We start from the raw sequence: 14,000 nt of genomic DNA, 5'->3' as shown, positions 1-14,000 counted from the left end.
AGAATCTGATTATATATTCTAACGTAACATGCAAAACCAAAAAGACAAAAGCTGATTAGTAATGAAGAGTATCTACGGAGCTGCTGTAACTTTATTGTTAGTGAAATGGCTGTATAAATCATTGCTTTTAATAATAGAAAGCTTCTTTCTTAAAAAAAACTTCATCTCACTAAATTTTGGGTTGTTAGACAATTAACATATTTAACCAAAAGGAAAAAAATTAGAAGTTGCAACATAATATTCTACAAACGAATGTAAAGTTTATACACCTTCTGTTTTGACTCCTATGTGATGAGTGGTTGTTTTATAAATGAGATGAATGAATGTATACCTAATGAATAGACTTCAGTTGGCTTTTAAGAATATAAAGAAGAGTTAAATTATTGGTGAAAAAATGCATGAAACTTCGGGTTTCTATGTATATGAGCTGGAAATTCTTACATTTGTAAGGCAGCACTCAGTTATTTGAAGCTTTTGAGTACTGATGGGCCTGTAAAGGAGAGAGCGGAAATGTTTAGGAGTGTAGTACTTAATCCTTTAGCCAACGAGTTATAGTTACAGAACATATGAAGAGGCAGAATGTTGAAATTATTGTCATAACTTTTATTAATGGAAAATTCTGTCTCAAATAGATACGGTGATTGCCATCCTGTTTATTTTATTGGATCATTAGAGGCTGCTTTTCAAGAAGCCTTCTATGGAAAAGCTAGAGATGTAAGTGCACACTAAAGTTACTTAATTTAGGAGAAAAACGGAGATTGCTGCTGATGTTTTATCTTTATTTTAAGAAGGTAAACTATTTTGGAGTATCTTGTTTATATTGTTTGTGAAGAGTTATAGTTGATTGACTAAAATATTTACTCTGATTGTTAATGAAATTGCACTGAGTGCCTCATGCTTTGTAATTATTTGGGCTGTATTTTTATTGGAGTCCTTTAGTGATGGCAGTGATCGGTTACTGTGGGCGTAGGGGTTTCTCTCTCTTTTCTAATTCTCTGCCTTCTCCTTCTTTGTGTCCTCGCGTAACACTGGCTGGGGATCTTTTGTTTGACAGGTTCAACATCGCACATTGGTCACCCTCTTGAAGGATGGCTAATGAAATTGTAAATATAAAGTGAAAGGGTTTTGAAATCCACTCCTTTCTGTCTTTTTTCTTTTGTACAGCCTTTATCTGCCAAATGAATTCCAGTGCTCAGGATTGGTTATTTAGGTTTCCCGTCCATCCAACCAGACATCTCAAGTTTCTGTTATTCTATGCACACTTGTAAAATCAGTATTTTAATAAAATTAGAATGGGAACAGTTTATTTAAGTTTTGGTGACTTGAATTCACTAAGGAGAAACCCAAAGCCCTGCGTAATCAATCGTAGATAAAGCTAAAACACAAACATGAAGGTTATGCTGTTTCAATTTATTTTTTGTCATCCTGATAGGTATTTAATTTTAAACTGAAGAATGTTTGGGCTTCCTGAGGTCCTTCGTATTGGAAGGAGCAGCTATATTATGTTAGAGGGTGTTACGATATGCATGCCCTGTAAAGCTTAAATTAACACTAATTTGGCATGTTGTGGACACCATTTTCTCACACTCTAAATTTAGTGAATACTTCCACGTCTGCTTCTGAATTCTGGAACATAAATGTACATGCAACAACTTGGTGGCAAAGTATTAATTTTTATCTCATTAAATGTGTAATTCATTAAGAACTTTCATAAATATTTTATACCTACGGATCTGGTATTTATGCAGTACAGTAATTTAAGTACAAAGTATTTCATGTACTACTTACATGGCACTCTGAAATGCACGTCACCTTTTCTTTCTGATATTCTTTTATGTATTTGGACTGGATGGTCATCAGAATAAAGGAATACAATTAGGAAAGTACTGTTTTCTCAAAATGGTGTTTGCAAACATTGCCTGGATTTTCAGAAGCCTTTAACCCCTCACCCCATCAGTCCTGTGAAATGTCATTGTTTTGATTGTAACATTCTGATTTAAAGCAAAGATATGAGAAGGGATAAACCCCGTTGATTTTTACTGAGTTTTTCCCATTACAAAAAAGTATTTTCAGTAGTGCCTTCTGGAGCTCTTAAGTGAAGGAAGGGATGTACCTTACTTTGTAGTTTTACAGTTGCCTGTTGTAATGGAATAATTATGTCAGTATAAGGAAAAAAGCTTAAGAGAAACAGCAACCTGAGCATCTTGTCTTCTAGTTTATACTATGGAGGGCACTTAATTTTACCGGGGCAACAGATGAGCTTCAGGCACCAACATTCTTCACTTGAAGTGAGAAATTGAGTTCCAAGAGTAAATAAAAACAAGATTGAACGTTTAAATCCTCTGCTAGGCTTTTTGAACTTATATACTCATTAAATGTTTATTGGAGTGGTGGGATTACGAAGGATTTGGGTAGCTTCATCAACTGGTATATACTTAATCACTAAGTAAAACAGTACATTTGATAGAGTGTTTCTCACGATGCCGCACTCAATCCATCTTAATGAAAACCGCTTCAAACTGATTTAATTTGAGAGCACTTGGCAGCTTGAGTGCTCAGAGATCTCAGCCTTTTTGTGGCAAAATCTCCATGCTGTCCAGAAGGTGCGCTCTGCAGTTATGGTGCATTTAAACAGCCATCAGCAGGTTCTTAATGTGCATTGTGGATACTTTTTCTTTCCAAAATACTCTGTTGCATGTGAGGTAGAAGTAGTTTTTTTGGGAACATTTCAGTTGGGGTTATTTTAAGAAAATCAGTCTATGTCAGCATGTATTTTTAAACACAGAATGTGTTGAAGTTCTTTCACAAGAAATGTATATTTTTTTTCTGCTAAATTTTAAAGTATCTCATTTTCAGTAGTTTGGAAGAGTAATTTGTAGCTGTGTAAGAAAATGGTACTGGAAAGAGCTTGTAAAAAAATTCAGATGTTTTCTGTTACCTGTGTTTTTGTTTAGCATTCGTTACCATAACTCTTCGTTTTGAGTCATCTGAATTAAGATTAACTAATGTGATGGGTATCTCTTTTGTTTAATAGTGTCTAATGCCATGACATAGCGTGTTCTAGACAGGAGAGATGGTGCAAGGTCAAATGTAGCTCTTTTTGAATTTTTGAGAAATTCTTTCTTATTTTGCCCATTTGGAGGAAACATTTCTCAGTCACGTTAGTTAATGAAAAACAAGTTGTTCTACTGTCATAGAAAAATCTAGAAGAGAAGCCTGGGATGAGATTTGTAGTGGGTAATTTTAAACAAGATGTTTGCAGGAGGTTTCTTTACAAGTGAAAGCAGTTTATGGGTGCGTTGTGTTCTAAAGCATCAGAAGTTTTCTCTTAACTTACAGCGCTATTCTTATTAATACAAGATCTTGATCTCGCTATTGAATCTCACTGAGCTATTTACTTGGGTAATACTGAAGTATTTTTTTATATTGAATTTTGTTTACCTTTTCATTTTATAGGTGGCTGCTACTCTTTTGAAAAGGGATAAAGACATCTGCTTTACCTTTTCAGTAGCTCTTATCTTTATATACCTCTGTTGGATCACCTCCTGCCCCTCTCTCAACCTTTCTGTCCACTGACTTTTAATAAATATGTGAAACATCTCTCTTAGCACAGATTGGTATTGTCACCTCAATATATACTCCTGCATACTGAAAATGAACCGTGGTTTTCTTCTCTTTGAATTCAGTCTTCTCGGTTCAATTTAGTGGCAGAACAATTCCTCTCACACATGAGTATTTAATTTCCTGAATACCAAGAAGAAAGTATGCTCTTTCTGTGATTTGGCATGTTCAAATAAAACCCTTTTTTCCCTTTCTTTTTTTCCTCCTTCTGTTTTATTTTGGTTTTAGCCTGAATAATCCTTCATACAGGGTTTTCTGCAGGGTAATTTTTATGTGTGGTGTTGAGAAAGACGTCCCTCATTATTTCAGCAAATGAAGTGCATGCCAACCATTAGGACCCTTAAAGTAGCCCCTCCTGAGGCTGTCTGTACTAAGGAAGCACCAGCCTCTGCGCCTCAAATTCATTCATACTCTCCAGTCTAGCCTGATGTATTTGTTAGCAGTTCTATGTTTTCATCCGTAAGTTAATTCTGAACTTGTGGATAATTATCATTTAGAAATTTTTGCTTTGTAATCTTGCTGTGTGCCTGCATGCACTTCATTCTGCTTCACTGTTCAAATCAGAATGGTCAGTGCTGGCAATGGATATCTCTTCAACACTCCCTTGATGTTCAGCTTCATTGAAATTGTTTGCCATGCTTCACATTTTCTCCTCTTTCAAAGTTTATAATTTGTAGTTCATATTTAAGTTTGTTTTTAGTTACTGCTTATTCTTTACCTTATGTAAGCTATCACTACAAGTTCAATTGATTGAAACAGGACAGTATAATAGGATTAAATAGTTGGAATGTGAAAGTAGACTAAATCAGGCCTGAAATAAAACACACCTCTACCTGGGAGAGTGGTTGGCAACTTGAACAGCTTTCCCTGTTTAACATGGGTTTTTCTTTACCGATGGTTTTACTGAAAGATAGAAAATTAAATTTGGAACTTATATAGGGATGTCTTGTGCCACATATAATGAAAAAGATCAATAGACAAGAGGGATCACCTCAGTGGAAACAAGTAGGGGTACAGTTTAGTACTGATTGTCTAAATATAATATATTAAATATATATCTAAATATATTAATATATAAAATAATTATATATTAAATAAATTATCTAAATATAATATAATAGCCAGCACTAAAAGCTGGCTTCAGCAGGTGCTATTCTGTTATGTGTGATACAGAGACAAGACTTCCCATAAATAAATCTGTCTGTCTCATTCCTGCTTTGATCCTTTCTCAAAGTAGAGTACATTCTAAGGTGCACTGCAGGTTTTCATTTTGCTTAAGTAAAAAACTGGCATTTGATAGTGTTGTCCAAGAAAGCTGATCAAGTGATCTCCAAGGTCACCTTATGTAAGTGGATCATTTGTACACTTTGAAGGTTTAAAGATGTGCAGATATGTCCGTTATTTTACTAGATATAACCAGGAGGAAACACAAAGATCTTGATTTGCAGGTCTACCAACTTGAAAGAACATTCATGTCTCTAGCGTATGTTAAAAGAGAATTAACATTTTTGGCTTGATCAGTAGTTGAAGTTGTAAATTTGAAATACAGAAATAAACACCCCGATCTGTGATTTTGCTGAGCCTTGTGGCTGTATTGCTGAAAAGCAGACCTCATGGTGGCTTAACTCTTAAAGTTCATCAGGTATTTTGTACACCTGAGGACTAACAATAACTTTTCTCCATGAGGAAAAAGCCTGTGCTCTGCATGTAACCCGTAAGTCCCTATATTTTTGAGAATAATAAAATTAATAGGCATCTATCCTGGAGGTCAGGACTGTCCAACAGTTTAGTGAGCCCATTTTATTTGTACTAACAGATTCCCTACATTATTCATCTCAAAACCTTAAAATTTAGTCTATTTTGTTGTTTTTTTTTTCCAAAAGTTGACAAAAATCTTACAAATATATATTACTATGGGTTAGAAAGAAAAGCATCCCTCCTCTTCCAAAATCAATTCCAAGCCTTTTGCAATAGTGCATTTTCCAATAACAAAATATCTTCTATTGATATTTCTCAAACTGTTGTTTCATTGCTCTGCTCTTCCTGCTCCCACCTTTCATTTGTCCTAGCACTGTGCCTGTGCCCAGCCGTTGCTTTTTGGACACGTTATCAGGCACAAGTACAATCTTTATATGTGATGGAGTTTCGTCTTTCCCTGACAAGGTTTACTGATGTAACACAAATTACATTCACTTGTAAAGTAGCTCAGTGTAAACATCTATTGTGGATGTGCCTGTTTTGTTTACTAAAATTTGTCCCTAAATCTTTGAACCTAAAACTGTACATATTTTGAAACATTCAGTTGTGGGGAATCTCATATTTAACAGTTTCATGGGGTTGTTTCTTTGGAACTAAAAGTGTTTCTCAAGAGCCTTTTTTTCTACCCGCTCCCCGTGAAAAGAGGAGAGCAAAGCCATCCGCTTACCACAAAGCAGTGCCACCACAAAGGAAAGATTAAGGGTTTAGAGAGAGGTCAATATGGGTTTTTCTCTAACTAAACACTTTCCTAAAGTTTCCTTGTGGAAAAAATAATGAAGTCATCTCAGAGTTTTTAAAGAATTTTTATTTCTTTTTCACCGTCTGCATTCGCTTGTCTTCTCAGCATGGATGTTTAATCTTTCTAGGCTTTGTGAATTGGTCCAAATGAATAAGTGGTGAGCTGTCTCTCTAGGAGCTAGAGGCTTATTCTAAGGCCCTAATCACTGAGTAAACACATCTTTGCCCTCCCTCTCTTACAAGTGCTATATAATAGTCGAGATTCTAGCACAGTAACCTGGATATTGCAGGGATCGACGCTTTGAAATGCAGAATGGCTGATCCTCAGGAACAGACAGTGCCTGATCTTCCCCTGCCTCTTTCTTCTTTTTAAATTAAATATCACCACAGAAATGCTGTCTTATTGCTTGATATTGCGCATTAGTGCCCTGGATTTTCAAGTTTAGTTTCAGTCAACATTGTTGGCTGCTCTTATATGGATCTCTGCGTGTTGGGCTCATTAGTGGCCCTTCTTGGCACATGTGTACTTGGTTCTGAAGAACATTTAAATTAAATTAGACAAACATTAATGCAAATTACTAATCCTTTTCCCAAAGTCTAACGTTCAGATGTATTCTTCTTTTTATACACAGTCATTAGGTTTTATCCAGAGCTGGTCTTTGAGGTTGTAGCTTTTGAGTTTGGTTGTTGTTTTTTTTTTAATACAAAATTTGTCTCAAAATTGCCTCCCACGTTTTGCCATATCAGTCTTACTTATAATGAAGAGATTTCAAATGGCCTTTAAATAGGAGTCTGAAAATGCCATTAAGGTATTTTCTGTGTGGTCTAAGAAAGTATTTTCAACTGTGATTGTAAAATATGGTGGTGGTTGTGAGTGGAACTTTGTAACTTTCTGAATGCTTTTGTAGTTGATTGATTTCTCTGTTTCCAGAAAGTATCATGAGGACGCAGCACAGCTGTTTGCTGCTGCCTGTGATGTTCAAATATTACTTGATGGGATTTCAGAAAAATAAGGCAAAGTTTCTCTGATTTTGAGAGAGACAAACACTGTCTTCAGCATCAAGTCTATACCAACGATATATGATTCTGATATGATGGGGCATATCAGAACTCAGAAATGCAGAGTGGGATTCTCTCATTTGATCTGTTAGACATTTCTAGAGGTCATTGCTTGTGAGAGCACCTGTGGTCCCTTAGGTTTCATCAGCCCAGGGAAGAGGATATTCTTTGATTCTGAAGCTGCTTCCTTTACTTATTCTGCACATTTGCAGTGCTAGGACAGATACCTTCTTCCTCACCTCCACATGCAGCAGCACAGGCCTTGGCACTGTGGAAAGCTTCTTTTGTTTGGCTACAGATGGGATGATAATAATACACTGTCATTTTGTTAAGGTTGTGTATAACTGTATTTGTTTAGACTTTGATGTGTTAAGGAGTGTATTCATTGCACGGGGAATTGTTCCAGGTTTTATCTTTATTGGACAGCAAGCCAAAAAAGTTCACATATTTTTTAAGCTAAGTCTTTTAATGAAATTTTTGTTTTTGTATTGAAGAGTTGTTGTTTTCCATGCTCAAAGTATATGCTGTGGTACCTGAAATGAAAGTATTAGGCAGAGGGATGGACAGTTTGCCTGGAAATCTGTTGGGTTTTTTTTTAGTGTGTGCACTTGGAGGTATTCAGCACCTTCAGTAAATGCCACTGGGTGTAATGGTGTACAGATCTGCAGCAGTAGTTTTATTTTACTAAACAGTGAGGAGATTTTCTCTGTTCAATCTTGTCTCATGTCTTTTCAGAGAAAGCTTCTTGCTATCTACCTCCACCATGATGAAAGCGTGCTAACCAACGTCTTCTGCTCACAAATGCTGTGTGCTGAATCTATTGTCTCATATCTGAGTCAGAACTTCATAACCTGGGCGTGGGACATGACAAAAGAAGCAAACAGAGCGAGGTAAGGCTCTCTGGACTGCAAGTGGAGCAGCTTATCTTTGTGTCATCTCTGTATATCAAATGTCTTGTTGCTTGGTATTTATTTGAATTAAAGACTTGCTTGTTCATAGCTGATCAGTGAAATTGTGCTGTCTGATATGCACTGGGAATTGAACATTCCTTGTTGTCATTACAAATTGACTTCTTATTCCTGAATGGGAAAAATAGTTCAATTAATCAGTTCCTTTATTGTTTCATAATTTATTCTGCAAATGTAATGCTGGAACTATTTCTTCAAGCCTCTGCACTGTAGTGTGGGTATATGCTACACTACTACTAGATACGTAGGACTGTCGGGCTACTGCTTTGGAGTAAGCACTTCTACTAGTGGAAGCCTTGCTTTATGTAAAAATAACATTAATTTGGTAAATAAATATTAAAAACAGGTTATAAAAAGAAATTAAAGCTTACAAATCATACAGATTTTTTTTTAACTCCAGGTTGCTTCCAGAACATTTCATTGATGGTGCTTGGATGCTTGAATAAGTTTTAAAACAACATGTCAATGAAAAGCTGACCTGTATCTTATATCTTAGGCCGTGGTGCTACTGTTGTGTAAAGGAGCTAACGAATTGTAGATTACACCTCCTTCTACTTGTTTTTGGGTGTTACCAACAAATTTCCATATCTTAATGCATTCTTCTCCTTTAGATATTTATCAGTTGATCATAAACTATTGAAAATACCAATTTTATGGCTATTTCTAGAAATTGGGCCTGTCTGGTTTTCCAGCTTAGCTGCTGTTTCATCACCATAGCTTACACTGAAGGCTGCTCGGATAATGCTTCGCGTTTATTGCTGTATTGTGATAATTGTTCTATCATGGGAACAAAAGATGCAGCAGTCCTTTGGCCTGGGATAAAGATGCAGGTTTTTTTACACAATTCCATTGATAGATGAATAATTAAAAGCGTATATTTGTTTATTTTCCTTGTGACTTGCTAGAAATTGGCTACTGCTATGCAACATTCATGCATTCATATTCTTAAATATTTAAATTTTAGCTAATATTTCTTTACCTTAAGTTGACAAGGGAGAACAGAATGATCTCCTTCCCTAACAGCATGCTTTATAAATGGCACTCATGTTTCCTAGGAATTCCTTACTAGATCATCTGCTTTTTCTCACTGTATGAACCTGTGATTGTGATCCGAGTTTAATTTATTCTAGAGAAAGTTAAAGATTATTGGGGGGAAAAAAGAAAAAGACAGGAAAGAGAGGAAGAAGAAACATCTAAGGTCTTTCATGGGCCCAAATACATAGAGGGAAAACCTAAGTCTTTTGGTATTGCCATTCATTGGCAGTAAGGAGCCTCCTCCTTTTCTTTTATCCCACAACTTGGTGTAGAAGGAAACACTATTTCTAAACCATCTGTAGTGGCTAAGTTCAGCTGACTACCTGCTGTTCTATTGTTTGGTTTTCTATTTAATTCTCTAGTTTCTTTTATTTTACAATGACAAAAAATTGCAGTGTAGTTTCTTTTGAAAAACTGTGTTTGAGGGTTTTTTTTTATGACTGACGATCAACAGCCATGTAATTGCTTTGTTGTGTTTTACTAAAGAAATCTATTAAGTAGCACAACTTTGATACACTAGTAATAAGAGTTTGCAGGTTACAGAGACACCTGTGGTGACCAAAGCGACAGAAGCTGCTTATTAGAAAGAGCCCGTACAGCTGTGTCCTATTAACTCCTTATGACACTTCTTAAAACACAAAATAAAGGGCTTGTTTAAGTCTTTATAGCTATTCTCAATGAACCTAGTCACCGACTGTGTAGTACGATAGGGTTTTTAAGCCTTCATTTTTTTTGCTTTCTATTAACAACAACAAAGAAACTGTCATATTAACAGTGAGGTCAAAAAATACTAAGGGGTGAACAAGGCAGGCTGTCTTGAATTGGAATAATTTATCATTCATGTTTAGTGTCACATCCTACTCCTGTGATTTCTTTAGAGGGAGGATGATGCTTCTGTCCCTCCTTGGAGAGTGCCAGTGCACTGAAGGCATTCCCATAAATAAATACTCAGTACCTCTGTTTAGTTACTACACTTCTTTACACAGTGACAGTGGTCTCGGAGTTCTGTTTCCCCACAAATGTGGTTGCATGTAGCTTTATTTGAAGGGTGAGAAAAGAACAAGAGGAACTGTTTTGGTTTTTTTTTTTCCTCATGTTTTCTGCAAGTTAATGTAACCCAAAAGCTTTTTATTGATGCTGGTAGGGTGGCATTAGTGCATGTAGATAGAGGCAAGCCAGCATGGGAAAGCAGGAGGGATTGGGTCAACTTTGTACTCATATAGTAGTGCTTCAGTGTGAGTAGTGAGACAGGTTTTTAGTACTGTGAATGGACTTCTTTAGAAGTATTTATACTTCAACTTCTTGAATCTCAGAAGGGAGAAGATACAACTTCTAGGTTTTTCTTGTTTTCCATCCAAGTTGGGGTGAACCTTGAGCTTAGCAATCACTCTTTTGCTTGCCTTGGGAAGATCTGCTACTGTGTCGCTCTGAAGCAGCAGAAATGCAGTTAGAAGAGGTAGTTGTAGTGCCTGCCCATAGTAGCACTGACAGTTGTGGTTTTACCTTTGAGCAGGCTGCAGCAGCTCACCAGCTGCACTGGGGCATTGCATGGGCAAGAAGGTTTCTGGGAGACCTCGGCTGCAGGGCCAGGCATGAGCAGCTGCAGTTCTGGCATCCTTGGTCTTCTAAGACTTGTCCAAACACCGTTATTAGGAAATAATTTTGTGTTTGTGTGTGTATTGCAGGTGTATGTGTGTATATATGTGTGCAAGCACATGCATAACTATGTTTATTAATTCATTAATATATATTAACTCAATACATGCACTGGGTATATGTATATAATGAATATTCATAAATACATGTATACCTGCACACGTGCTTTTATGCTTGTACACACAGCATTTACAAATATAGCTAATGCATAACATTAGCAGGTTTCCAAAGTACATAATGGCTGCCAAGCAAAGCAATGCCCAAACCATAGAGCAGCGCCTCAGATGTCAGTAGCAGCTTTTCAGCTTTTGCTGTCATTGCCTTTGGGTGCTGTACTTCAAGGTGCTGCCAACTTTTTTCAGCTCTGGTGACAGGTACTTGTTAGTTTTAATGTTCAAATGATAGTTTTTCATTTTGCTTAAGCTTAGGAAAGAGTTAATTGGCCAAAGTGCTTCTCAGCAGCAGGTTGTCTTCACCTGCAATTTCCGTCATCAAGTAATTAGCCATATTCACAGCTGCTGACCCTTGATACTAACCTACTGAATGATGCATGCCTGGATGAAGACCAGTTGACCATTCTGCTCTAGCTCCCCAATCCTATTAGATCCTTCAGCAAATATATTGCAGGTGTGGGGTCTGACAGTGCAGGGCTTGGCAAGTTAATTTCCCACTGCCTCCTGGTGAGTGGCCATAGATGCTGTATATGTTGCTTGCAAAACTGTTGACTTGTTCTTTGGGTATCAAATCCTTAACAGGTTTCACAGAACAGTGTGAAAAGCTTATCTAGTGTAGTTTGTAATATTTAATTTAATAGCAATACGGTGCGAGTCCATAAAAACAGGTCAGAAGTCTAATTAATGTTTTAAAAATAAAGGCTCACAAGCACCAGGCGAGTTTGTTATTTTCTGTATGGTTTGTTTTGAGGAGGAAGAGGAAAGAAGGTGAGGAGGGAACCCTTCTGTTCCATGATTACATCCCACCCGCTCATTTTCTCCTTTTCTCCTTTGCTTTTGATTTTAGTGGCAGTCTTAACAGAATGTCAAGATCAATTTGCAGCATGGTTTAACTCAAGGTTTGCATTCTGCCAACAGCAATTGTCCTAACGAACAATGCCGTGTGTTCTTGTAACTTCAGAAGCTTTTAGAAGGCTCATGGCAAGGGCAGCATCTAATGACTTTATTAGTATAGGGTTTCAAAATGGGCTCAGTAATTGTTCACATCTCTTTGTCATCTAGTCATAATTACTGCATAGCATTGTTCAGGGTTGCACTTGTGAATAGTTTCCTAATAGCACTGAAATGAAGAAAAAAGGAAAAGGATAAAAGGTGATTGTCTCTTTAGACAGAGAACAAAGCAGCCTGTATGTAGACGATGGTTAAACTGTTTATTATACGCCCACTAGAAAAGGTAAACTATCCTTCTTTAAATATTTATATGCTTCAAGGTAATTCCATGGTGCTAATCTAAAAATGGCCAAATTTGGAAAACTAAAAGCCAGTATAGAATATATTTTAATTTGATTGTGATTAGGAAGATATGGATGTCTCTGTAATGTCCAGCTATGAATAGGAAGTAGTCTCTCTGTGTATCTGATTGAAGTTTTTACTGTGTCATTTTATGAACTTGTGCAAATGCTTTAAAGGTCATCTGAAAGAATTACTGAAACCCCAGGAATTAACTGTGGGTACATTTGCAAGCGTATATGTTAAGTCCCCACTATAAAAATAAATCTATAGCAAGTTCTGTCCTGCCATACTCAAATTATGGCATTGTCCTTGTTGAACAGAAAATGGGAAGGAGTCAACCTCTGTACTGTCCTGGGTAAAAAGTGAAGGCAGAATATTGTGTAGACAGGGCAGACCTGTTGGGCTGCCTTGAGATGGAGGAAAGAACTCTTCACAGGTCTGTTTAAACACAGCAATCCACAATTGTACCAGTGAAGTCTAATGCCAGGTGGAATGAGAGCTCTAGAGAAGCTGAGCTGTGTCTATGAGGGTATCAAATACAACCATCAGAAGAAGTCATTCAGCTGGCAGAGTTGTAATATGTACAGAAATACAGATGAAGGCACAGCTGAATCTCCTTGGTGCTGCAGAGCACCTGGTGGGGACAAAGCTCTCTGCAGAAGTGTGGGTGTCTGTCCTCCTGAAGTTAAAATGATTCAGCTTTGGGTTCTCTGCTCTCCTCTTTGTTACCACTCTATCAGCAGGTTTCAGAGGGCTGCAGATAACAGTGTTTAGTCCAGAAGGCTGAAGTGTACTGCATCATGCCTGACCCATGGCTGTCAGATCTGATCTTTGGTGTTGGGGAGATTTCTCAGCATCTCTTCTTGACTAGTTCCAGTACTTGACCTTCGCTGCCTTTTGGCAGTTCTCGCTAATGTTTGGTCTCTTCACATCATTAATTTTCTTCCTCCTTACCTACTTGATTCTTCCTCTGTATTTGTGGAGCTCTTCTGCTTAGAGAGTTTCGGTGGCTGTGTTGAATTGCATTTATCAGGTTTTTGCTCTGATTTCTGAAGATTATTCCTTTTCAGACTCCTACTGTGCTTGTAGCTTCTCCCACTTCACTACTACATGTAAACTCTGTTTTTAGCTAGGTTATTGATAGAGCTAACTAACAGTCTTACATAATCCTTAGCAAATCATGTTATGTGTCTTTCTTTACAGTAGACTGATCACAACCACTGAAAGGCAGCTACATCCTTTGGTTTCCATTTTTAGCACAGCATTTAAGCGAGGGGTGCAGATACATCTCGTTTATACTTTCACCAGTAATTTTTCCTGGTGTCAGTGGTACCTGAAAGGATGGATTAATGAGTTTCTAGCTGGGTGTATTTTAGACTGAACAAGGTTATAAGGTATTTACCTAATCTGTGTGAACCTGGCAGGATGAAATTAGATCTTTCACGCTGTACAAAGAGTTAGATAACCCACTCATCGAAGCTTTACTTTTGCATAAAGAAAAAGTGGATAAAATCATGGTTTTTTACATATTTGAATCGCTGGATGTTTTGCTTACGGATGCTAAAGTGAATATCCACACCATTTGATTTAGGCTACTTTGTACATCGATATGTCATCCTTTGTGTCTGTTGCTTATCATCCTTCGTATCTGAGTCAACAGCTCTGACCCCCCAGGTGTGGGTAAGACATTAACTCTGTA

General features: G+C 37.1%; 1 protein-coding gene across 3 annotated transcripts in view; it reads left to right on the top strand.

Annotated features, from left to right (window-relative positions):
- Positions 1 to 14,000, top strand: part of FAF1 (Fas associated factor 1) — a 129,810-nt gene that overhangs the window by 85,721 nt on the left and 30,089 nt on the right. For all 3 annotated transcript variants that reach the window (XM_015870465.2, XM_015870466.2, XM_015870467.2), the window contains exons 12-13: positions 633 to 714; positions 7,912 to 8,066. In XM_015870465.2, the coding sequence (XP_015725951.1) occupies positions 633 to 714; positions 7,912 to 8,066 (237 nt within the window). The remainder of the gene's footprint in view (positions 1 to 632; positions 715 to 7,911; positions 8,067 to 14,000) is intronic.

This window comes from Coturnix japonica, chromosome 8 (genome assembly GCF_001577835.2).
Source record: "Coturnix japonica isolate 7356 chromosome 8, Coturnix japonica 2.1, whole genome shotgun sequence".
Lineage (NCBI taxonomy): Eukaryota > Metazoa > Chordata > Aves > Galliformes > Phasianidae > Coturnix > Coturnix japonica.
This window is presented reverse-complemented; position numbering and strand designations above follow the sequence as displayed.